Genomic DNA, 27120 nt, shown 5'->3' with positions numbered 1-27120 from the left:
TTAGTCCCATCAAGCTCCGCTTTTCTAAAAGTATACATAAACAGCCCTTTCAGAGTGCCCAAATACTCATGCTCCTTTGGAACCAACATAACAAAATTGAGAGCCCCTCATAGAGAAATCTGCGATCAGCACTCTTTCTTAAATCCCTAATTGCCTCTCCTCATCTTCCCTTCCCGGCAGTCAGAAGTTTAGGGTTGCCGCGGGTATGGGGTTGCATCCCTGATCATCTTGGCTAATAGCCATTGATGGACCTATCCTTTATATAGTTATTGAGTGAGCCCAGTTATGCTTTTGGCCATCAACATCCCATGGCAATGAGTTCCACAGTTTAACTTGCCACTGTGTGGCAAAAGTACTTCTTGTTTGTATTAAACCTGATGCCTATTTTAAAAAAAAAAATTGCCTCTCCTTTGTTCCATACTGTCATTGTTTCAGTCTCTCAATAATGCAGCTACCTAGCCATGTAGGATTTTATAGGTCAAAAACAGGAATCTTCAGTTTATTTTTTTTTGCATGCTTTTTAAAAAAAATTGATGTCCGTCATTTTGAGGGTCACTGTTCTTCATTCCAAGTCTGAAGATTGAGAGAGATGGCAATTTGTGTTCCTAATCCTGGTGTGGGTTGTCAGCCAGGGATCTAGTAATTTTCTGTGCAGTTAATGGTGAAAGTACAACTTCTAGATTTCAACCTAATTTTGCTACTTAATAGCTTCCTCACAAAACTTTCCCATCCCCAAAGACTCTTTGGCCATATGTGTGTATCTGATTACTAAATGACCCTTTGGTTTTCTATCCTCTACATCTACTTCAAAGCAGCTACCTCAAGATGTCTTAGTCTGGTTACTTCTGACACGATATAAGGGGTTAAAAAGACAATCTGCTACTAAGTTTTTTTGGTAGACAAAGTTCTCCCATCTCCTTCAGGAGAAGCATGGGGTTGGATACCAAAGTCTGAATCCTGTTGATTACTTAAACATACTTCTACACCGAAAATGAACATGTGATTGTAGCACAGGTATTGCTTTAATCCAGCTAGTGCAGCCATAAGTTCATTGTAGGTGAACCATCTCAGGAAGCTTGCCAAGGACCCTGAGTATGTACTTGGATTGCTAACAGGTGGTGAAGTACAGGCTTCCATGGCTTTGCTGCTATTGTTAACCACAATAGCTAGAATAAAGCTAGGATAGACATGCCTACTTGCATTAGTCACACTATCGTTCGTAGTGTGAATGTACCACCTGTGGTGGTGAAATCACATGAGATAGCAAAGGGGCTGCTTCTGAAAATTAACTTGGAAGTAATGACTTAGTATCTGCATAATTCAGTGTCTTAAAACAGTTGTATCTAATGTACTAATGCTCAATAGCAGATCTTGGTCCTAAACTGCATCGAAATATCAAATCTTTGACTTGTGAAAATGCAGTGCCCTTGTGTTCACGATAGTAGATATCAAATGAAACTATTCTGGTTTGTTACAGGTGAAAGAACTTTTTCATTCTATGGGAGTAGACTTCTATGCTTTGGAACTTGATTTAACTGGTAAGTAAAAATGACAGCTCGTGTTGAGATGCATAGATATATATTCATCCAACTTAAGCCACTCTTTTCCTATAAACTTTCTTGTACTGATCAGAGACACTAATTCTCTCTTGAATGATGCCTCGATTGGTGCAAAGTTACAATAGCATTTAAAATGCATGCTAAATTCTTATATCACAAGGCACTTTTTTTTTAAAATCTTGATTTATTTAATCAAATAGAAGTTTGATGGCTGTGTCAGGAAATTACCCACTGTTCTGTCTTGCAGGGAAACTAAGTTACTTTTTTTGTGTTCCCAGATAACTGTTAATGTTTTACTTGACTTAGAAGCGACCTTTGTGAAGAAATTTGCCTAGTCATTGGAAGTTGGGGGTGGGGAGGGGACACACTAAATTTCATTGCTTAGGCTGTAGCCAGTGCCAACTTTTATTAAAGCCAGGAGTTTTGAGGTTACAATACGGTCTTACGTTAAAATTACTTTTGTTCTTGAAAAAACAGTTAAGGGGTTTACTGGGCATTAATTGGCTGTAAAGATGGCTGATTGGTTGTAAAGATTCTGAATATATTTAGAAACTTCAGTGGTCATATATTTTGATTTTAAAACTTCGCTATTTATCCTGTTTACCAATTTAATACTTCATAAAACGTCCAAAAATAACATTGTGTTGAATAGTTTTAAATGTACTGACTGACTCTCACTGAAGTTTCCCTTTTTGGTTTAGCATTCTCTCCAAACTAGAGAGGTGCCCGCACAGTAAATGGATCCTAGCCTGACAAAGGGAACTGTAATATACATATGGATTTGCTGAGTCCATCTTACGTTTTGGGATGGTGATTGTGTGTTAAGGCTCTTTAATAATTAAGGCTGTACTTCATTTGCAGCTCCTGAGATTATTGGCACTGTCTCTGGGAATAAATAACACTAAAGTGCATTGTATATTCCCACAATTAATTGCACACACTTCCTGTACTGGCTGGACTATATTAGATTTCATAAAGCCACCAAGAAGGTGCCTATCCAGAGCACGTTCCATGTTGACAGTTGTTTAAAAGGACAACTGTTGTCAAAACCAGCAGTAATTGAAGCTTCAAAAGAAAATACTCTGCCTTCCCTAAAAACTAATCTGAAGTAACATATCTAGTCTCCAAAAGACCCTTTGAAATTAGTGTAGTAGCGTGCCCAGAAGGTCTATGGATTCTGGCTATTTCCAACAAAGGGGTGAACAAATTCCAAAGCCCAGGGGGCCTAATGAAGAACACCCTGCCAGCAGGGTGTGGGTGTGTGTGTGTTAGCTCAGATGCCTCCACTGATATTGACTGTGGCAATATACATAGGCAGGGAGGTAGTCTCTCTCAAATAGCCAGGTCTCGAGCAATGTATGGCTTACTTCTAAACTCAGTGACTTAAACACCACCTGGAAACCATCTCGCATTTAGGTTTGTGAAGCTTCAATTCATTCCATCTATCAAGACACATACTCTTGTGGGGAGGTACAATCTTTGAAAAATCTTCTTTTGTTTCAAAGCTTGTGCTTTTGAAGAATGTGTCTACAAACTTGCCATGTCTGAAACAAATACGTTGATTTTATGAGGGGCTTGTGATGTGTTTTTTCAGTTCTAGTTTTTAAAAAAAAACATACATTTAAGTGCACTTTCAGTGAGGATTGTTTCAAACTCTCTCATAGTGGTGTATTTTTTGTGTGTGTGTTTTTTTTTTTTAATCCTTAGATGATGGACCAAATATTCAGCAAGTGTTAGTAGAAGTGACTAGCCAGAGGGCTGTGCCCAATGTGTTTGTGAATGGAACACACATAGGTGGATATGATAAAACTTTTCAGGTAATCTTGCTTTTCTTGAGTTTGAAATTAGCTGTGACTAGAAATGAACTGACTAAGTAACATATCTCCATTTTTAAATACAGTCTAGTCACTTGATACCTCTTTTGCAACCACTGGTTTCAAAATATGCTAGTGAACTAACTTAATGCATACTTATTGCAGTCCCATAATGTCAAGAAGGAAATGAAATTAAAAAAATCAGTATTAAAAGGAGAGACAGTTGTTCCATCCTGCTTGATGTTCTATACAATAAGTAGAATTACAAATGGAGTGAGCAATGGGTCATCAGTGATTTCTTGACTTGGTTTTTTGGTATGTAGCTTTTGCTGTGTGACTTAAACATAACTTTAGAAGCAGAAAATGAGAACACAGTCCTGTGAAAGGTTCTATAATTGTGAGCTTTAAGTATCATGTGAGAACTCCCTTTCTAGCCCTCAGATTTGAAAAACTGCGTGCTAATGATCCTCTTTAATAAGTAATCCAAAATTAGGGTAGAAGCATCAGACACTATGACCTAGGTCATGAAAAAGCTGTGTAATTCACACTTGAACATTTAGCTGTGTGAGTAACCCATATGTTTGTTACAGGCTTCCCAGAGTGGCTCATTGCAGAATGTGCTAGGGAATTGCATAGATGATGCAGAAGTTTATGATTACGATCTTATTGTTGTTGGTGGTGGCTCTGGTGGACTTGCATGTTCCAAGGTATGCACTTGAGTTTGCACTTGTACACTGAATTTTGCCTATATATCAACTGTACATGTAAGATTTCTCCTGAAACTCTGTTGCTCTGTGCACCTGTCATTCTAATGCAATATAGTCTACATTTCAATGAGTCTTTCCATTCATTTGAAATTTAATGGGCTGAACACTGATGTAACTGTAGTGTAACATGCACTCCTTCAGGAGCTCATAGTTCAGAACTTTGGGCCAGATTCTTTCCCATTGGATAGTCACTTTTTGCTTCAGTCTTTCAACTTTGTCAACTTCTTCCTGGACAAGTAAGGAACTTAAGGAAACAGCAGCCTTTGTTTCTGGTAGCTTGTTTAGAAGGGTTGAAGGTTCAAAGTATTGATAGTACTTTTGGCTGGGCAGTGGAGGACAGGGGGATGACAAACACATATGCATAACATTCTCTTTAGATAATTACTGTTGACAGTGCAGGCTGTTGTATAGGGTTGCTTCTAGATATTTCTTCTCCAGGTGTGATACATATCTTCAGATGGTTGGAAGTGAAAATCCGGCTGCTCAGCTCCTCTGCAGCTTCTGATTGAGTTAGGTGCTGTCATAGATTCTCAGGGTCTGGTCTATGTCCCAGCCTGTAAACAGTCTCTTCGAAGTATCCCTTCAGTGTGCCAGACCCAAAGGCTCCACATAGTTCCACAGGGAAAGGCCCACAGCCTCCATGATTCCGAAGCTGGTACCTGTAGGCCCAGTTATTTGTGGTTCCCTTCAATAAGTCCAGCCAAGCCAGATTCCTATGGGAGACGTGTTCCTACCCCTTCAGAGCATAAAATATCTGCAAAAACAGTAAGAAGCCTTTTTAAAACAAGATACCAATTTTAATAACCTGGAATACAGAATCTAAAAAGTCTTTAGGTTAGTGTGAGATGCAGGCTTACGATATGATTCCTGTTGGTAAGAGCTAGGGTTCTGCCAGGTCCTGTTGCCCTGACATTATCCTGGCCCTCTGTCCCCTTTTGTTCTTAGGGCATGTCTAAATGTACAGCGACACAGCTGTGCCGGTACAGCTGTGCCGGTGCAGCTGTGCTGCTGCAGTGCATCTGGTGAAGACTCTCTATGCTGACAGGAGAGAGCTTTCCCATCGGCATAATAAAACCACCTCCATGAATGGTAGAAGCTATGGCTCTCCCACCAACATAGTGCTGTGCATACGAGTGCTTATGTTGCTGTAACTTATGTTGCTCAAGAGGATGGTTTAGTCATACCCCTAAGTGACCTAAGTTATCCTGACATAAACTGTAGTATAGACATACTGTTGGTCTCCAGGTTCCTCCTGTGTCCGTGTATCCAGCTCTGTCAGACATTTGACACCTTCACACATTCTTCAGCTTAGGGCCTTTGCTGTGCTTACCTGCAGAGAGGTGGCAGGGAATCTCCTCTTGGCTGTAGATTGCTAGGTGTGAGTGTCCCAGCCATTGAGGTTTTCAGTTTCTTCCAGATCCTCCATTCACATGCATAGGCTCTATTCAGTTCATTAATTATTCTGGTCTCTTACCAGGCAGCCACATGAGTCTGACACAGAGTCCCTTTTCCTTTGCATAGTAGTACAAAGCACAGGGGAACTGAGGTGCACAAGAACATGGTAAAAGTATTACCAAAATTCCCACACTTATCACAAGCACTGATGGCATTACGGAGAGAAGGGTAAGTGGTACTACGACTGTCATCAGAATTGCCTTCCATCAGACAAGCACATTGGAGGACCTGCTTAAATGATCAAGGAAAGCTTTTAGCATCAAAAAGCAATGGAGAAGTTCATCAGTTCATATCTGACTTCTTTTTAATACAGGAAGCTGCTGCCTTAGGAAAAAAGGTCATGGTGCTAGATTATGTTGTACCAACACCTTCGGGTACTTCATGGGGTAAGCGGTCCTAGCCTCAAATCACAATATATATGCATAGATTAAAATGCTGATGTCAAGCATTGCTTAAATTATTTAGTTTCAAGGTTTTGCATTCGTGTAGTATGGTAGTTGTATGGACATGAGGCTGTGATTCTACAACGTAAATGATGGAGGAAATAAACCTCACTCAACCTGCCTGTTCAAGATGGATTTTTCTATCCAGCCTGCATTTCACTATTTACTTCAATTTCTTATTAACAACTCTTGGATTTCACGTTCTCACTAAATTCTTTGCTACGTAACCTTCCCTTTTTAAATCTTAAACATTTTAATCCCTTATAGGGAAGCTGATATCTGTAAAGCACATTTTGAGCTCCTTAGATGAAAGTGTTAGTTTGAATTGGCTTTACACTTGAGTGGCTGAATTACAGTATCATCTCTCATCATTTTAGCTGAAGTGCTTAGCACTGTGATACATTCAGTATTTCATAGGCCCAAGGGGACCATACTTCTACAGTAGGTGTTACAAGCACCTCGAAGTGGATGCTTTTCCTGTGGTCTCCAGAATTCCTCACTTTCCCTTGACCTTGCTTTTTGCTGTTTTTCACTTTTTTTGATCCTGGCTCCTATAGAACAGATTAGTGGTCATCCTTTCCATAAGTAAACTCTGTGTAGAGAAGTATTCTTCTTTTGTTCTGAAGAAAGCACATGTTGAATTTCTTACAGTCACTCATAAGAGGAATGTTTGCCCTTCATTTCTTTTTTGAAATTTAGCTCTGTCTCTGACTCCATAGAATAGGCATGGTTAACACTGCAGACTGTGGTCTCTTGCACTTCTTAGGTATCATGAAAGTGTCATTCTGTTTTATCTGACTACAGAATAAGTGGCAGTGAATTAATCCAAAACTACTTTATATATGTGAATGTGTTGGGCCTATGCTTAAAGCTTTACTTGTGTAACCTGCTTGGTATTGGAATTGGAGTTAAAATGTTATTGCTTAAGTAAAAAATGTTACTTTGTCAACCTTGTCCAATTACATACTGCATCGGAAGGTATGTAGTTGTAAAGGAAGTTCTCCATCCATTGCTTGCATGTGTACAGAAAGTAATACTAATGGATGGCTAGACAGTGGAGTACATAGAGCATGTCATAAAAGACAGAAGTGCACATCTAAAGTTAATGCTGGTAATAACATTAAATAAACTTTCTTTCTTTCCATCACAGGACTTGGTGGCACTTGTGTAAATGTAGGTTGTATTCCTAAGAAACTCATGCATCAAGCTGCACTTCTGGGACAGGCTCTTCAAGATTCAAGGAAATTTGGCTGGGAGTATGATGAGCAAGGTCAATAACACTGAACACTGGTGGGGGAGGATGCAAATCAGAACTCTTGTTTGAGCTTAAATAAGAATTCTTTTAGTATTGAAGTGACTAAATAGAATTCAGTTTGCCACTTGAACAACTTTTCCCTCCCTCTCCCCCAAGATCTCTTTATGAAGACACTTAAACCTGTTTTGAGGCTTGATTCCACCATAACTTGCATAACCTAGCTTGTTGGGTTACTTGTAGTTGGGTTTCATAAACCCAGATAACTTTGCCAGTAGTGCTAAGAGAGAAGCCATTTTTTATATCTGATGGATATGAAGTATCCCTAGAAAAACTTTAATATGTTACTTATTACATGAAATGTGTATGTGTATTCTACTTGGGCTTGCTAATTTAGTGAGGCATTGCTTAACCTATAGTATTGCCATAATTTGAGTTATGACTAATTAGCAACTATTTTTACAATTTACTGTAAGCCTCTGACGTTCATGAAGTTAGTGTGTTTATACTTGTTTCTTTTTAACTGTAAAGCTTCTTGTTTCTATTTTTAGTTAAACACAACTGGGAGACCATGGTAGAAGCAATTCAGAACTACATAGGCTCTTTAAATTGGGGTTACAGGGTGTCCTTGAGAGAGAAGACTGTGACATACGTCAATGCCTATGCAGAATTTATCGAACCACACAAAATAAAGGTAGCTGCTGCATGTTTAGCTTTGGCTTATTTTCTCTGACCTGTTAAGAATCACTCCCCATATGTCCTAAAACTGCTCTTTAGTTGAAACCTAGTATGTAAAAGGTTTCAGCTTAATACAGTAACTCCTCACTTAACGTTGTAGTTATATTCCTGAAAAATGTGACTTTAAGTGAAACTATGTTAAGCGAATCCAATTTCCCCATAAGAATTAATGTAAATGTGCCGGAGGGGAAGATGTTAAGTTCCAGTGGGAAAAAAATTGACAGACAAAAGGCATTATATACATTTTAAACAAGCAATTTAATACAGCTATAAGTTTTTTTTTTTTTTTTTTTTTAAACAATTTTAAACTGAGGGTTTTCATAGTTTTCTTGGTGCTACTGGTACTGCTAGGCACTCCACTATCACTTGCTGGACGTTTTTGACTCATGATGCTGGGTGATGCATGCACGTCCGGAGGAACATGTGCTGCTACTCATTCCCTTCAGCCTGGAGTGGCCGGGGTCATGCAACATCAGGCAACTATTGCAAGAGAGAATTTGGAAAACCGTGTCATTTCTCCATGGTAATTTTGCTCCCCTTCTGGAAGCCCTGTGGGTTTAGGCTAGGACTAGTTATGGAGGCTCTTACTTTCACAGGAGCCCTGCTGGAGGACCAAAGGCCTCTCTTCCAGGGTGCCCTGGAAAAATGGCCCTGCTGTATCTCCCCTAGTAACCATGCACTCAGGATCCGGGCAGCATTGCAGCCAATGTAGTAAGAGGAGGAAAATTAACACTTGCTGCAGGGCTGTGCCCCTCTCTGCTGTGTGCATGCAGGGGTAGAGACATGCAGCTGGCATTAAAGTGAATGGCAAAGCTCCTGTGTATTTCACATGCTTTCGTGGAAGCAGGGCCAGGTTCTGTGCATCTCTATGCCGCTTCTCCCCCTTGCTACAGCGAAGCAGGCACTGGAATGCTATTCCTGTAACTTGCTTTGGGCAGGCTGCCGCCCCCTGTGCTCTTACCTCCCTCCAGCAAAGAGGAGGGAGCAGATAAAACATCATTTATTGTGTAGTAAGGCAGGGCCTCTGCTGTGCACCACCCGCAGCTGCTTTGCAGGCAGCTGGTGGCCTCGCAAGCACTTGGTGTAGAGCCCTATTCCCAAGCAGGGCCGTTGGGCCTTAAAGCAACAGTGAATCACTGGCAGGGGGAGTAGTTGCATGTGCTGTGCGTTTACAGCAGTACAGTACTATAGTTGGGAGGTGCCCATGTCTTACTCTACACAGGCACAGCCCACTGGCACTGGAGATGAGGCAGACAAGGACGCTGAAGGTACTGTAGGCTAGGAGAAGCACATTGCACAGCAGTGGCGGCAGCTTCCCCTACTCTGCAAGCACCAGGGGCTGGGGGCTCAACCCTCAGCCCGCCCGCTCCACCCCTTCCTCCAAGCCCCCACACTTGACCCGCCTCTTCTCTCCCTCGCTCCCGCTTCCCCCACCTCTTCCCCCTTTACTTCGCAGGCTACGGTCCTCCTTCCCAGGGCAATCAATCAGCTGGCTTGCTGTGTTTAGGAGGGAGGAGGGAGGACCCCCCCCCCCAGGGCAATCAGCTGGTTTGCGGTGTTCAGGAGGGAGGGGGGAGCTTGTGCGCTGAGCCCTCTCTCCTTCTCTTCCGCCCCCCCCCCCCCCAAATGCTGCAAGCCAGCTGATTGCCCCTGGCAGGAGGGGGAAGGTGCTGATCCGTGGGGTCTGCCGGTGGGCGGGAGGTGTTGTTGGTGGGGGGAGGGGGAAGAGCGTAGGGAGGCCGCCAGTTGTGGAGAAAGCAGGCAGACAAACAACAGAATAGTGGAGCATTGCACAACTTTAAATGAGCATGTTCCCTAATTGATCAGCAACAAAACAACATTAACCGGGATGACTTTAAGTGAGGAGTTATTGTATGATACTTTACTTATCTCACTTAAAGAATTAAAATTAGAGGAATAATTTACTGATTTAAGTAGATTTATACTCCAGTAACCACTGTCATAATACTTGCATACTAATACCAGTTATGTAGAAGTAATGTGGGGATCTGCAAATAGAGAATCTTGCATAAGTAGAGAGGTAGAGCTTGAGTATGTGACAACTGTGTGACTTGATTCCAAAATTTTAAATGAAAAGCTATGAAACATAACTATTAAATTGCCTTAATGTTTATAGATAATTGGTGTTAACTTAAATCTATAGCATGTAAGAATCAGGAGTTTACTGTATCTTTTATTCAAAATCCCTGGATAGTTGATTCAAGTTAAAACTTACTTTCTTCTTGTAACTTGCCTCTTGCCTCATAACGTCACTGAAAATTGGATCTTAATCTCAGTGAGTAACTATGAATAATACTGCATACTGAGCCAAGAAAACATTAAAATTAGTTTGGAAGAGGAGTGTTAATTTTAGAAAACACACAAATGGCCTACCGATCAGAAACATAGAGCCATATCCAAAACCTTGCTTGTTCCTCAAGTTCAGATCCCTTCCATGATATTATGGAGTTGGAATAGTATTCTGTGTATTGGCATAGGAATGAAGCCACAAGACAAGTATATACTTAATTTGTACTGCACAGCGGGTATTATAGCTGACTATCAGATTGGACCAGGGTTTACCCAGGTTAGGGATGCAGCAATGAATAAAATTTTACATCATGTAGGTTCACTGGATACAGCTGCTTGACCCTGATGTAGTTAGTTTGATTTAGTCACACAATTTAAATCCAGGTTACACTGAATGAGGAGTAAAACTAGTTGGCTTATTTTTTACCAATGTTATGGAAGAAATTCAATTTGCAGCTGTTCATTTAATATAAGTTTGGTACTGAGCTGGGCCATCAATACAGGAAAGTAGAGCAGACTTTTTTTAAGCTGCTACGTGCAAGAGGACAAATCTGACATTCCTTTTCGCCCAGGTTTGACTTGTAGTTTCTCAAACGCCTTTCAAAAAGAGGCATTTAGCAATATGAAGTCCCAAAGACTGACTGCCTTTGAAGTTGAGGGAAACTTAAACCATCCTTTGTTTTCTTCTCAACTGCGGTATCAGCCTGTCTTAAAGCACTTTTCTAGTCTACTCCTACACAAGCCTCAAAATTACTTGGATAACCATCTGTTTTGCTGCTAGCATCAACATCGAACTCTTATTTCAAGTTCTTTAAGAAACTTTCAGTCTAAGTTATTAGCTTAAACCTTCTGAGCCCTGCCCAAGTCAGCTGATCACTGTTGTTCAATGCAGCTAGTGTGGGAAGTGTAGTCTAGTGTATTTTCCCAATGTAAACCCATTAACAATGGATGTTACCATATAGTTCAGTAAAAGGATTTCTTAAGAGTATCTCTACAGTATAATGGCTTTTCACTTGGCTCCATCTGTTATCAAGACTCCTTTCTAAATCCTATTGCATTTATCAGCTGCTTGATAAAGTTGAGGTTTTTATTGTTGGCAGTAGGCCTTGAGACTCACAAGTTATTCCTGGCATCTAAGAATACAATAGTTCTGTAATTCTGTTTTTTGTGTTTTTGTTTTTGTTTTTTGGTTTGTTCTTGTTTTCCTGTGTATCTCCAGGCAACCACCAGGAAAGGACAGGAAACTTTTCACACAGCACAGACATTTGTCCTAGCAACAGGGGAAAGGCCCCGATATTTGGGTATCCCTGGAGATAAAGAATACTGCATTACTAGGTGAGATGAGATGTTAGTCTCGGTTAATAAGACTTCCCTTCTGTCTACTTTTGCACATGCAAATTGAAACAAAGCTGAATTGTAAAATAGTGTTTTCTGCGTTGCTTTTCAGCGATGACCTCTTCTCCCTGCCTTACTGCCCTGGCAAAACTCTAATTGTGGGTGCCTCCTATGTGGCTCTGGAGTGTGCAGGATTTCTTGCTGGCATTGGTTTGGATGTCACAGTTATGGTGCGCTCCATCCTTCTTCGAGGCTTTGACCAAGAAATGGCAGAGAGAGCAGGTTCCTACATGGAAACTCATGGTGTTAAATTCATCAGGAAATTTGTACCTACTCGGGCAAGTACTTTCACTTGTTTCTCTTCTTTCTTGCTAAATAGCCAGCCTGAAAGGAAAGGATTACCCAGAATGCAAGTGTCTTGTGATAAAATGTCTTCCAGAAAAAAAGTTCAGCTCTATAGCAGATAAGCTGAAAATTCTGTATGGCCAAGCTTTTATGTTAAAAGCATTTTATTGCTGAACATTCAGCAAGGTGTGTAGTGCATATGTTGTGTAATGCAATAAGGCTCTGCTGGTTAAGGTAACTTGACTAAGATTATTAATTCTTTCCTACAGATTGAAAAGTTGGAGGAAGGCATGCCTAGAAGACTAAAAGTGGTAGCACAGTCTACTGAGGGACCAAACACTGTTGAAGGAGAATATAATACTGTAAGCAATTTTGTACTACAAATATATCCCTGTTATCAGGCACTAAATGATGCCCACAAATATGTATTTGTATCAAAGTAAAATGTATGTTAATGATCATTAAAACTCTTAAATCATTTGTACTATTTTGAAACAAAGGAAGGGAGGTACAATAAGAAATTCAATAATTCTGGCAACCTGCCAGCGTTGTCAACATTCCATAGAAAAATAACAAGACTTTGATATTCTGTCCTGTTGCAACTCTATCCACAGAATTGCTGAAACTTTAACTCTGCTACGAGGGGGTTGACTGTTTTGTAGATGGTGTCATATGTTACCAGTTGTCTGTTCTGACTATTATTCTAGTATCAAGGTAATCTTTTTGCTGCTAACTACTGACACCTACACATTTTAAGCAACTTTAGGAAGTGTGGCTTCAGTTGTTCACTTGCTTAGTTTTCATTGAAAAATTGAAACAGAATACTTGGAATAACATTGATAGAAAGGAGTTCTTGATAGCTTCTTTTTTTGTTACTTTTTTTGTAGGTTTTGATGGCTATTGGTCGTGATGCCTGTACCAGAAACATTGGTTTAGATAAGATTGGTGTCAAAATCAATGAAAAGTGAGTATCTTAATTTGTCTGGCATGTTCACTTCAGAACTGCTCTCAGCTTCTTAACCCTACCAGTAACTATTGATACTGATTTTTGAAATTCCTGCTTATGATACTTGTCAGTTGAGCATGGAGATTTTCAATAGCTTTTGTCCCAAGAAAGGGAGCATGAGGTGTTATCTTTTTCTAGAAACCACTATTTTTAGTGTGTGTGTGTGTGTGGGCTCCTGTAAAACTGGACTTTGAAGCACATATAAGTGTGTTTTTTTTTTTTAAATGATAAAACTACAAGCAACTACTTTTACTTCAGTTACTCTGATGTAGTCTGTAATGCTTTTGCTTCACTGACCTATGAGTAAGCTTGGGAAACTTGATTGATATTATCTAGCGAAATTATAAAAATGTGTATGGTTTTTGAGCGTTTTTTAATGTTTCAGTTGTGGGAAATTACAGGGTGTCAGACAGTGGGGTGTTCGTTTAATGACAAGTTGAGATTCAAAAAGTTACAACGGTTAAAAGATGTTGTCAACATCACATGTTTAAAATATACTGAGTAAACATCCATAAATCAGACTAAGTTCTCAGGCAGCTTTTCTTACTTTGCCTGTCTGTAAACTTTTCTAATTGTCAATAGAAATATTTTTTTCATCTATATGTGTGTACAGTTGAATTGCTGTTTACCAGCATTTACTGATTAACAATCTTAACCTGTGTATGAGAGATTTAGCAGGAATACATCCACTAAACTGAGGCTTTACACTTGCATTTCTTAGAGAGGGCCCTTAAAATGCTAAAATAGCCTTATACAAGCAGGTTATTAAACTGACTCATGTTTCATTTTTCTGATTGATTGAACCTCATTAAATTCACTTTTCTGGTTTAACCAGATTAAGTTAGCATTATGAACAAAGCAACAGTGCCCATTGACTGAATAGTTGTTAATACTTCCCTTGTCATCTGTGCTGATAGATTAGACTTTTGCTTAGGAGGGAGATGTCTATTACTTCAGCAAGCTATATAATAATCAAATAGAAGGACAGATCCTGATTTCTCTCCAATGTCGGTGGTGGTGTTCATATTTACACTTGTGTGCAGAGGTGAAAATCTGGCCCCTTAGGTACTGACTGTTTGGCATTGTATGGGAGGGAAAAGGCAGTAGTCTGTGGCCCAAGGAGTTTATGTTCTAACTAGAGCTGGCATAAATACTTTCTTTTCTTAGAGCAGTGCCTGAAAGTATTCTAGTGTCTCTGTGTAGTAGAATAGGTCTTTAACTGAATTGAGAAAGTAAGGTCAGAGTACTGATCTACACTTTGTTGGGCTTTTTTCAAAAGGAATGGAAAAATACCTGTAAATGACGAGGAACAAACCAGTGTGCCTCATGTCTATGCTATTGGAGATATCTTGGATGGAAAACTTGAACTTACCCCAGTTGCAATTCAGGCAGGCAAGCTTCTAGCTCGCAGACTTTTTGGGGGTAGCTTTATAAAGGTAAGATCATATTCTGTGGAAAATAAGAACTTCACTTTCACCATGGTATTTACCTCAAGAGATTAGCAGGTGCTGGTTGAGAGTCTTGGGTCTTGTGCTACTATGACAATGATTTAATGGTGGTGCAGCTTGTTCACTTTTTTTTTAAAATGTCTCTACGTAGGCATATGAATATGTAAATATAAAGAAAACTGAATTCTTTTAATTTTAGTGTGACTATGTCAATGTACCAACTACAGTGTTTACTCCTTTGGAGTATGGCTGTTGTGGATTACCTGAAGAGAGAGCCATTGAAGAATATGGAAAGGAAAACGTAGAGGTGAGAAGCTGAAGTCTTCATTTCATAGCTGCCTGTTTAAATGTGCTATTGTACCTTCTCAAGAGGCTACTGGTCTAAATGAACATTACAAGTATTGAGGAGATCCCTATTTAAACACTTCGGTGTAATCTTACAGCATTAGTCAAGTATTTTCTTTGACAGCTGACAATTTCTAAAGCTTGTCTCTCACCAACAGATGTTGGGCTGATTCAAAGATTTTTCTCATACACCTGGTGTCTGAAAAATCCAGAAGCATTTAACTTTAGGGATATAGTTCCATGTGGCTCTTGGAGTTCTGGGAAATCCAAATTGGATGAGGGAAGGTAATTTCACTTCACTGGAACAGCGCTGTAAAATTCTTTGAACCAGTACTCCAAAAAGTTATTCATCCCCTTGTGTGCCACAAGCCTTTGCATGTTCATTTTAGGTGATGAGGTCCTAAGTCGTCCCCTATTTTCTGTTTTTTGTTCACTCTTATTTGCCCTGTTCCTTTGTAAACTGTTTCACTTTTCCTCCCTGGCCAATTCTTGGGCTGCTGGCATGGGCTTTAGACTGATTTAATCTTCATTCCAGTTCCTTATGTCTCCCTCCTCCTATAAGGTTTTCACAAATGTATTTGCAATAGAATTGTTTTTGTAGACTCAACTCTGGAATTCATGCTTGTAGTGCCAAATGTTTCCCTCTGATGTATAGAATCATAGAACTGAAGGGGACCTCGAGAGGTCATCTAGTCCAGTCCCCTGCACTCATGGCAGGGCTGATTTATCTAGACCATTCCTGACAGGTATTTGTCTAATCTGCTCTTGAAAATCTCCAATGATGGAGATTCCGCAACCTCCCTAGGCAATTTATTCCAGTGTTTAACCACCCTGATAAGTTTTTCCTACTGTCCAACCTAAACCTCCCTTCTTGCAATTTAAGCCCATTGCTTCTTGTCCTATCCTCAGAGGTTAAGAAAAACAATTTTTCTTCCTCCTCCTTGTTACAGTCTTTTTACATACTTGAAAACTGTTTTCATGTCCCCTCAGTCTTCTCTTTTCCAGATTAAACAACCCCAATTTTTTCAATCTTCCTTCATAGGTCATGTTTTCTAGACCTTTAATCATTGTTGCTGCTCGTCCCTGGACTCCCTCCAATTTGTCCATATCCTTTCTGAAGTGTGGTGCCCAGAACTGGACACAATACTCCAGCTGAGGCCTTAGTAGAGTGGAAGAATCACTTACAACACTCCTGCTAATACATCCCAGAATGTTTTTACTTTTTTTGCAACAGCATTACACTGACTCATATTTAGTTTGTGGTCCACTATTACGCCCCAGATCTCTCTCCACAGTACTCCTTCCTAGGCAGTCATTTCCCATTTTGTAAGTGTGCAACTGATTTTGTTTCTTCCTAAATGCAGTACTTTGCATTTGTTCTTATTGAATTTCATCCTATTTACCTCAGACCACTTCTCCAGTTTGTCCAGATCATTTTGAATTTTAATCCTATCCTCCAAAGCATTTGCAACCCCTCCCAGCTTGGTATTATCCACAAACTTGATAAGTGTACTCTGTATGCCATTATCTAAATAATTGATGATGAAGATACTGAACAGAACCAGACCCAGAACTGATCCCTGTAGGACCCCACTCGTTATACCCTTCCAGCATGACTCAGCCACTGATAACTACTCTCTCTGGTAGTGGTTTTCCAACCAGTTTTTCACCCACCTTATACTCTCTATTTGGAGCTGCTGTGTGGCACTCTGTTTTTACTAGTTTCTGTTTTACAATTCAGCACTAACTTGGAAGTTACTATAATTTTAGTGCCAGCTGACTAAAATACTTAGGATGCTGCATATGCAGTTCAAATTGTGTGTGTGTGTGTGTGAGAGAGGGAGAGCTCTAAAGGAGGGTGGCAAGCCCAGGATCTACTTGATGGGGGCTGTGAGGGCATACATGGTAATAAGACCAGAGAGGGATGGGCCCCTCTTTATTCACACTGAAGGGAGTGCCCTCACAACATACCAGTTTGTTACAGTTTTAAGATGGGGACTGGTGAGGTTGGGGCTCCCAGCACATGAATTTGGTTCCCACTCACTTGGGATCACGGCGGCAGCAACAGCCTGGGCCCAGTTGGTCTGGGGGCTAGTGCAATTCAGGCAATGGTGCATTGGCATTCTGAGGTATACAAAACATATCATCTGAGATCCCAGGTAGGGAATCAGTATTAATTTTTCCATTATTGTTCTCCTCCTCTTTCCTCTTTCTCTTTTCTCTCTCTCCCTTCCCCCCCCCCCCCCCCCCCCGAAAAAAGAAGGGAAAAAAAGATAAGTCCTAGGCAGTCTGCGAAGAGCTACAAAATCTCTCAAAACTGGGTGACTGGACAACAAAATGGCAGATGAAATTCAGAGTTGACAAATGCAAAGTAATATACGTTGGAAAACATAATCCCAACTGTACATAGAAAATGTAATCTAAATTAGCTATTACAACTCAAGATTTTGAAGTCATTGTGGATAGTTCTCTGAAAACTCAATGTGCAGCAGCAGTCAAAAAAGCAAACAATATAGGGAATCCTTAAAGGGATAGATAATAAGACAGAAAATATCATATTGCCTCTATATAAATCCATCGTATGCCCACATCTTGAATATTACATGCAGATGTGGTCGCCCCATCTCAAAACTGATATATTAGAAAAGGTTCAGAAAAGAACAAAAAAAATTATTAGGGGCATGGAACAGCTTCCATATTAGGAGAGATTAATAAAACTGGACTCTTCAGCTTGGAAAAGAGATGACTAAGGGGGGGGATATGATTTGAGGTCTATTAAAATCATGACTAGTGTGGAGAAAGTAAATAAGTGTTTACTCCTCATAACACAAGAATTAGGGATCACCAAATGAAATCAAAACAAAAGGAAGTATTTCTTCACACAACACACAGTCAACCTGTGGAACTCTTTGCCAGAGGATGTTGTGAAGGCCAAAACTATAACAGGGTTCAAAAAAGTAGTAGATAAGTTCATGGAGGATAGGTCCATCAGTGGCTGTTAGCCAGGATGAGCAGGGATGGTGTCCCTAGTCTCTGTTTGCCAGAAGCTGGAAATGAGTGACAGGGAATGGATCACTTGATTACCTGTTCTGCTCTGTTCATTCCCTCTAGGGCACCTGGCATTGACCACTGTCGAAAGATAGGATATTGGGCTAGATGGACCATTGGTCTGACCCATTATGGCTGTTCTTAAGTAAAATACAGTATTTTAATTGTATGTGCGACAACCAGAGCATCTTAGGCAGCTGGCACCAAACAGAAACTATTGAAGATAAACTTACAAAACACCAAAACAAAACTTATAACTGTTTTAATTGGAATGCTAAACAAAGCATCGCGATGGCCAAGCTTATACTTTTTTTTATTACTCTTAAACTATGTTAAGAATATCAAGGTTTCACAGTCAAGTGTTCAAAAGTTAGAAAATGCCAGAATTAGTTACCTGTGCAACCATAATTCAGCTCCTTTATCATGTATATGCAGTCTTGAAGTACATGATCATGTACTTTTTCCACACAATCCCAGTCTTATTCAGTGGATGGTTGTGGAGCTGAATAAGGGTTATGTAGTGAAAGACTAGTCTGTAAGATCCCTGCCTCATTGGTGGCAACAGTTGGAATGTGTATAGTGAGTGAGATGGGAGTGCTGAAAAAAGGACTATACCACTGATCTCATAGGCATGTTGTGAAAATAAACTCAATGTGTGTGAAGCACTCACTGTGGTGATGAGCACCATAGAAAAACTTATGAGGAAATTTAATAATTCAATCTTCAGAATAAGGTTTGACCAATGTGTAGTGAATGAGACATAGGGATATGCGTTGAACAATGAAGATCAAATATTTGATGGATGCTCAGTAAGTGAGCAATAGCCATTACTGCACAGAATAAGGAGGAGTTCTGTAGGAAAAATAGTCTTGAATTATATGATCAGACTATCATAATGCATATGCATAAGGGTAGTGAATTTAAAGATACACAGGCAGCCTTTTCTAGTTCCTTTTTTTTTAAGAGCTTGATTTTGCAACTTCACTGTTCTTCTAAAGTAGTTCTTTTGTAAAATTTCCTATCCTCCTTAAAAGGAAAAACAAAAACTGAAATCCCATCATGTGCACCAAACCCACATGGTTCAGCAGCAGGATTAGAACGTATAGACCTCTGCCACTTGAGCTAACTGAGTAACTGATAGCAGTATTAGGTTGTAATCATCTGTGGACCAGCACTACAGAGGGGTGGGACACTGTGCCTATGGATTACACAGATATATACTGATAGAGGAAATAGTGCGACTCTGGGATATTGGGTTCCATTTGAGGCTCTGGAGGGCAGTGTCCTCTAGCAGGCGCCGTCTTCTGCCCTTTCCCTTCCAACCTGTTCTAGTCTTTTTTTCCCCACCACTGGCTTCTGCTATTTAGTCTCCTTGCCCAGTAAATCCAATTGCCTGTCCCAGTTCTTCCACACTACCTGGATCTGTCATTGTCTCTTCTCCCTTCCCTTCCCTTCCCTTCCCCCCCCCCCCCCCCCAGCCTCTGGTTGCCCACTCATGTTTTCAGTCTCCACCTCTCCCAGTCCTAGTTTCCCTACACACCCATTGGTTTCCTGTTCTGCCCATCTTTCCTCCCCAGCTCCCAGACCTTTCCTCCTTGCCCAGCCAATTAGTCTCTGCCTCAGTTCTTCCCCATAATGTCATAAGTCCAGCTTTTGTGCCATCTGACTCAGATAGAGGGGACTTCCACACTGCCAGGGTGTCAGCCAGAGGGGATCATTGAGAGCACAGAAGAGACAGACTTCCTGCATCCCTAACACACAGGCCATACTTACTCTAAAGCATGGGAAACCACTGGTGCTTTCCAAAGCCACCCTTGTCCTCAGAAATGGCTGAACTGGTTTAACTGAAATTGTCCCAAAATGTTCAGCCTGAGGCTAACACCCAGCATGGAAAACTCCTGCCCAAATAGTTGGTTATAAGCAACTGGAAAACAGGATGTTTTGGGAAATGTCAGGCAAACTCAATAGGTAATGCTACTAGCCCTACATATAAACTCTTTGATTTGGAAGATGGAGAGTGGATGGAGCACTAAGTCCAGTTAGAAACTGGAGAGTAGTGCCATCAAATATCAATGAGAAATGGGTAGCTAGTAGGTTAGAGGTTTGGTTACAAACTAGGAAGCTTATAAATAGAATATATTAAAATAATTTAAATTTAGTCTTAACACTACTTCCTCTTGCTCCTTGCAGGTGTATCACACTTTGTTTTGGCCTCTTGAATGGACAGTACCCAGCAGAGACAACAATACTTGCTATGCAAAGATAATCTGCAATAAACATGACAATGTATGTATTATAAATCTGGAATTTGTCTCCACTCTGAGCATGTGTTAACCTCAGAAGTAAAATTCTAGGCTACAGACTCAAGAACATATATTTAGTGATTGACTTGAGGCCAGAGTCTCAGTTTATGGCCAGTTCCAGACACACATTCTATTAATGCAGAATCCAAGTACATTTTATTAAGAACTTAAACATGTTCTTTTGATCCACCAGGTAACATTTGGTTGTGTCTAGCAGATTGAGCAGTTGGTAGTTGGCACCAGATTAATGCCTTATGAAACTTGTCTCAATTTGATAACATTCATTTGGGGGTGGATTGGTATAGTTGTGTTTGGATTTTTCTCTAGAGTGAGTTTTGGGAGGTGGTTGTTCCTTATTTCTGGTACTTCAGAAATTCACCTTTCATTCGGTTCCAGTTAAATGACTTTTCAGAGTAGCAGCCTTGTTAGTCTGTATCCGCAAAAAGAAAAGGAGTACTTGTGGCATCTTAAAGACTAACAAATTTATTTGAGCATAAGCTTTCGTGAGCATCCGATGAAGTGAGCTGTAGCTCACGAAAGCTTATGCTCAAATAAATTTGTTAGTCTCTAAGGTGCCACAAGTACTCCTTTTCTTTAAGTGACCTTGTGTTGCATGCATTTTTGCGCCGTGTTTAAACTTGCATATTCTTAAGTCTCTAACTTTCTTAAGGAAGTATACCCCTTTCTGTTCAGTTTCTGCCACTTTTTGAGAATAGAAAACTTGCTTCTGGTTATAAAATTCTGCGCTGTACATTTTTAATAGGAAAAACAGGATTTTGTCATATGCCCAATAAGCTTTTAGCTGCAGCAATACTTGGTACCTTCTAATACATAACAGACCCAACCCTGAAGACTTTTTTGGAGAAATATAAAATACTCAAGCAGGGAAGATAATTTGGCATAAAAATGACTGGTGGTTGGGAGCAGAAACACTGTTTCTAAATACTATATTGTATCTAGCTATATCAGAGGTGGCCAAACTATGGCCCGCGGGACTGTCCTGCCTGACCCTTGAGCTCCTGGCCAGGGAGGCTAGCCCCCGGCCCCTCCCCTGCCACCACGCAGGCAGCACAGCTGGCTCCAACTGGGCAGCAGGGCTGCGAGCTCCCGCCGCTCTGAGCAGCATGGTAAGGTGGGGGCGGTGGTGGGGGGGTTGGATAAGGGTAGGAGGTCCCAGGGGGCAGACAGGGAGCAGGTGGTTGGATAGGGTATGGGAGTCCCAGGGAGCCTGTCGGGGCAGGGCACTCGGGGGCGGGGGGGAGTGGATGGGGGCAGGGTCCCGGGGTGGGGGAGCAGTCAGGAAAAGGAGTGGGGGGGGGGTTGGGGGTTCTAAGGGGGGCAGGAAGTGGGAGGGGCAGATGAGGGGCAGGGGCCAGGCTGTTGAGGGAGGCACTTTAGTTTACTGTAACATGTTCAACTTTACGGTAGAAACTATATAAAAACACCTGGGGAAGGGAGTACCTAGTGTAAATTTCAGATACCTCTTTTAAAACGCAAAGTAAATGGATGTTTGCATACAATTAATATTGTATTATGAGGTATTTAGTATCCTGCCTTAAGTATTGTAGCCAGACTCAGTGTGGCAATAACTGTTAACACTGACACTTCATGGGAAATATACACATTCTACTTTGAAACAATCCTGTTGCTGAGTCATTTATATTTAATAAAATACACAAGGGAAATTCATACAGAATTTTTGTTGCTTAAAGATAACTGCCAGTTTACTATTGCCTACAAGTTATTCTTGTCTGCAACCTCATTTGCCACTGCAGCCAGCGGTGACTTCAGAAACCAGTTAAGTTGATAAACTGAAATGTACAATAGACATGACTCACATCGGTAACAAGAGGGGAAGAAAAATAGCCAAAGTTCTCTAAATAGAACTTTTGCAGGCATCATGAATAGGTATTTAAATTCTGCCTTCGTATAAAGAAACACAGTACTATTTCACACATCAGCAACAATCTGAATGCACTGTATGTCTCTAGAACAGTGGTTCTTAACCTGGGGTGCATGCGGCCCCTGGGGGTGCAAGATGCCCCCTCTGGGGGTGCGAGACACGCCAGATTTTTTTTAGAAGGTAAATCATCTAAAACAAAAATTAAGGACACGCACGTAAGTACAACTACTTCGTTTCATCAAACCTATGTATTTATTAATATTATACCTTTTTAACGATTACCATAATATACAAACAAATATATATCTAGGTTTAAAGAACTGACCTACTTCAACGATATTTGGTAAGGGTGCAAGAACATATTTTGAGAACCAAAGGGGTGCAGGCTGCAGTAAAGGTTAACTACTGCTCTAGAATAATGAGCCAGCTGGTACAGAATTGGGCTTTGTCTACATTGGCAAGTGAAAGACAAACCTTTTGTCGGTCAAAGGTGTTAGTCAAAGGTGTTAGTACACCCTCCCAAAAGACACAAGTTTTGTCGACAAGTGCCAATGTGAACAGCACTTTGTCAGTAGGAGAGAGCTCTCCTGCCAACTAACAGCAGCTACACTGCGCACCTTTTAGTGGCACAGCTGTAGCAACGCAGCCATGTCGCTAAAAGCTGCATGGTGTAGACATAGTATGTTTCATCTTGAGCTGTATTTCTGAATTACGATGCTTGATTTAGTAATTCTAAAATGCATTCTGGGTATTGCTAATGAATACCCCCCCCCAGTGGTTAATTTGACTGGAAATGAACTTGAAGCTTTCATTTACTGACTTAACTGATGCTTATAGATGCCTCAGAGCATCTGTGCCAAGTGTACTGTTGACTCCGTTCATTTCAAGACAAATCTTCAGTGAACGGGAAGTCGCTCTTCAAATATGAATATGAAACTTCACCAATACAAAACCTATTTTGCTCTGACCTAATTTTCTTTCTTTAAAGAACCGTGTAATAGGATTTCATGTTCTTGGACCCAATGCTGGAGAAATTACCCAAGGTTTTGGTGCAGCAATAAAATGTGGTCTCACGAAAGAATTACTTGATGAAACAATAGGCATACATCCAACATGTGCAGAGGTAAGGGGGATACTTCAACTTTTTCAAACCAAGAGTTAATTAATACTTAATATTGAGGGAAGTTACCCATGTGCAGGAAGAGAATAGACCCAGGGTGACTTAAATCTAAAATCTCATCACATTAAACATTTTTATTTTATATTTTGATGGAAGTCCAATGTTACTTTGGCCTTTTAATATACAAAGCATGACATTTCTTGTAAATAAGTAATTATGCAGTCTGCATCTTGTCTTCCTAGTTAAACATTTGTAGAAACCTAGCTTGTTGGTTGCCCTTATAGTATACCACAGCCATTTAGACTACTGCATAAAGCATTAATAAATCCAAAAAGTCATTGTTTTTGTTTTTGTTTTTTACAGGTGTTCACTACAATGGAAATTACAAAATCTTCTGGAAAAGATGTCACTCAGGCAGGATGCTGAGGTTAAACCCTGCTGTTTTTATCTTTCTGTTGTCATGTACATTTTTCTCTTTGGAAGGCTTAAGAAGTGTGAAATACACTTGAGTAAAATAAATGAAAGCAGCAGTAGCATCAAACCTATTACAACTAGAAATGATGCATTTCTTAAGCTTCCTCGGTAGATAATGTTGGTAATGGAAAGAATACAACAGCAGGGAAAACGCAAACTATAAATCCTGACTTGCTTGGAAGTGGCACATAAGTGCTTTTTTGAAGTTTTGGCTCAGAGCCCCATTCTGAGGTGAGCTACAACTGATGACTTATCTTGCAAACTTAGGAAACTTCTTTGTATGGTCAAAAAACTGAGCTTCCTTCTGAAAGAGCTTTTGAGTTGCATAATTAATTTAAAGTTAACTCATTGGGTTCCAGTGTTTTTTGTATGAATGCTTTAGATATAAGGATGACTGTATAATTGTATTACTCTTGCCAGCAGCTCATTTTACAGTTCATGTTGGGTCACTTTTTTGTGTTTGCAGTGACTAACATGGATTTTAATGCTGTTCTTGACTTAGTTTTAAAAAAAGTTCATAAATCAAATACAGATGCTAGGCAGTGCAGCTAATGCACTTGCATTTAACCTCTATAAAGACCTGGCTCAAGTACCAAATAAGTTACAGGTGAGAGAATTTTGTGATCTTTTCTTACTTCATAGTTGCTTTGCTACCATAACTACTACTATCTTCCTGAAGCACAGGATTTTAATAGTAGGAATCTTGTGGGTCAGAGCTGAAGTATATTGAAAAAGCTCCTAAAACTTGTTGGTTGTCCTTGCAATCTGTGAGCCTAATCAGTGCTGACAGTGTCAAGTTTAGTTTCCACACCAATGTGTAAAATATTACATCATGTAAAAGTAATCTAACCTACAGTTCTGGCCTATCTAATAAAATTGGAGTCTCGATTATGGTCTTCTCTCCCCGTGTTATCTGTTCCATTAATACAGTAGCTAGAGAAATGGCTACACCACTAGGCACTAGAATCCACTTTGTGGACTTTAATGAACAACTTACTACTACTTTAAATTATATTTTGCAGCAGAGAACAGTGACTCGTGCTATCATGCCCTGTGTAGTTCCTGTATAGTCAGCAGCTTGAAACCGTTCCCCCTTGTTCTCATGTTAATTTGGGGAAGTGTGTGCTTGAATTTGGTGCTTCAGTTTTGTCCAGTGTTTTGAAAGACAGTTTTGAAAGACTATTTTGAACACTGTCTTATATAGTTTTTAACTGTTTAATCTATGGTGTATCATGACATTTAAAGTTCAATAAATGAACAATTGCATATGATGTGTCAAATACTTTGATCAAGATACATTACATACATTATATGGCACCTGTCCTGGGTAGAAGGGGTTCTGTATCTTAAGCTTGTTCAGGAGCCAGTGAACTAGGTCTCTTGACACTTCTGGAAGATTTTTCTTAAGCAGTTACAGATGCAATCATATTTATTACTCAGTCTGTATACATGGAAGGACCACTCTTTGCATACTAAAGTTTAGTGGAGAAGAAGACATCAATTTGGTACCAGGAACTGTATGCACTTCAGGAGGAAGAACTAAGCATAACTTTGGCAATTGAAAACTTCAGAAATGTTGAGTATATAAAATATATGCATAAGGAATTTGACTAGTTTTTTAGCATCAACATTTGTTGCAAAAGGTGCTAGAATACTAACAGTTCTTGGTTTTTTTTATCACTTGGGATTGACTGTGGGGGTGGGAAGCACACTGCAGTACCCACAAATGCCGTAAAGCCCTAGCTGCTATTAATTCAAAAATAGGATGGTCTACTGAATTTAACAGTACCATCTACCTGCAGAACTCTCTGACCTTTCTTTTTCATTTCTCCCATATCAATATTGCCCAAGCCCAACCCTACTTGAGAGTTTGCAATCATCACTTCAGCAGTGATCTAAAGTATGTACTAGAAACATACTGAGCATAAGTCTTGTCTGGGCAGCCTTACATGGATACCACATGTGCAGGGGTTATCTGTGCTTTGGATCACTCAGTTGTAACAGCTTAAAAGGGGACCAATGAAATTATACATTGCTTTGTGTGGAGCATGTGCTTGGATGAGTTGAGTGGCAATATAAATTCTAATTTACAACCAGACAGAAGATCTAAGAATGGAGGAGCAAGCAGAAGAAACAGATTCCAGAAGTTACTACTCTTAAAATCATGATTTGATAAGCAGTAAATGACAGCATAAATTTCTCAGGTCACATGTTACATTATGATTTTATTTATAGTTTATTAAAGGTTAATTATTAATAGATGATGCATTGTCCTGGTGGACTCTAGTCATAAGCAACCTATTAAGATCTAACGTACAAGCACGCTGTTTATAAACTCTTACCTATGTCTAACATGCTTATCAATCTATTATAAACTATGGCCAATACTTGTATAGTTAGCCTCTACGTATTAACTGAAGAGGTTGAGAGATATACAATAAACAGTTTGTACAAAGAGGAATGTTAAAAATGGTATCAGTCTGCTCACAAGGAACATTCTGCTTGTAGCAATTCATCAGTGGCACTTCTCTTTTGCTTACAATGAAACCTTGCTGCCATTCTGATCTCTGCTTTAAAGATATCAGGCTTGCATCAAATGTGATTGTGTAAAAGAATTAGGATTTGAGAAATAAAAACTCAGTCATTCTGCTGAGCGTGGTGTTAATGGGCTTGTTGGTCTTCAACCTAATTATCACCAGGACCGGTGTGCCAGTCTCTGCAACAGCATTTTTCCTCTAACAAGCTTTGTGTTTTACTTTCCTGGAGTTTGGATGTTGCATGGCAGCTCCTGAACCTCTCAGGAGAGGAAATATCAGACCAGCAGCAGCATAATATCCTCAGCAGGCCCTTCTTTCCAGCATCAGGATCCTCATCCCTCATAACCAGGATCTCTCAGGCATGCTGTATGTCAAGAAGCATCATGAAAGACACAGCAAGTGGGGATTGTGAGTCACACTAGTATTGTCAAAATACTCTAGTGGCAGGTTTGGGAGCTTCACTTGTGCTCTGCTAGATTACAGGACTATACCTGGAATGAATTAAAGGCTTTGATGAAGCCTGATTCCCTCAGAGAATTGAATTGGGTACCTGCTAAATCCTCCCCTTTTGTTGACATGTCTGTAGCTCCTATTCCTCTCAAGTACTAGGTATCCTACAATAGAATGCTGCACTTCACTGCTGGAGCATATCACAGATAAATTACAGACATGACTGCATTAATATGAGCAACCAAAGATTTCAGCATAGTCTGGGAATATGAGTCAAATAGGACTTTCCCTCCTCATGCCAGGTAAACAAAGGATTCTAAGTACTAGGTACTTTCTTTTCATATTCTCTGTAAGCACAGGATCTAAAAAGTATTTTCCTTGTTTTGATGGCAGAAAAGCCTGTCCAGACAAACCTCTATTCATGTTTGTCTTGAGTTTCCTTTGCTAAGTTGATGGAATCTGCTTTTT

At 40.1% G+C, this 27120-nt stretch overlaps 1 protein-coding gene across 2 annotated transcripts in view; it reads left to right on the top strand.

The window, feature by feature from the left end:
• Window positions 1-24931, top strand: part of TXNRD3 (thioredoxin reductase 3) — a 30468-nt gene extending 5537 nt beyond the window's left edge. For both annotated transcript variants that reach the window (XM_048859524.2, XM_048859525.2), the window contains exons 2-16: window positions 1478-1538; window positions 3267-3376; window positions 3964-4080; window positions 5909-5981; window positions 7189-7308; window positions 7842-7984; window positions 11558-11673; window positions 11786-12011; window positions 12288-12380; window positions 12906-12982; window positions 14304-14460; window positions 14672-14779; window positions 20056-20151; window positions 23060-23194; window positions 23555-24931. In XM_048859524.2, coding sequence (XP_048715481.2) covers window positions 1478-1538; window positions 3267-3376; window positions 3964-4080; window positions 5909-5981; window positions 7189-7308; window positions 7842-7984; window positions 11558-11673; window positions 11786-12011; window positions 12288-12380; window positions 12906-12982; window positions 14304-14460; window positions 14672-14779; window positions 20056-20151; window positions 23060-23194; window positions 23555-23617 — 1695 coding nt within the window. In that variant the 3' untranslated portion in view covers window positions 23618-24931. The remainder of the gene's footprint in view (window positions 1-1477; window positions 1539-3266; window positions 3377-3963; window positions 4081-5908; window positions 5982-7188; window positions 7309-7841; window positions 7985-11557; window positions 11674-11785; window positions 12012-12287; window positions 12381-12905; window positions 12983-14303; window positions 14461-14671; window positions 14780-20055; window positions 20152-23059; window positions 23195-23554) is intronic.
• Window positions 24932-27120: the final 2189 nt, after the last annotated feature.

This window comes from Caretta caretta, chromosome 7 (assembly GCF_965140235.1).
Source record: "Caretta caretta isolate rCarCar2 chromosome 7, rCarCar1.hap1, whole genome shotgun sequence".
In the NCBI taxonomy this organism is placed as follows: Eukaryota; Metazoa; Chordata; order Testudines; family Cheloniidae; genus Caretta; species Caretta caretta.
Note: the sequence above shows the minus strand (reverse complement) of the source record. Positions and strands in the feature narration are given on the sequence as shown.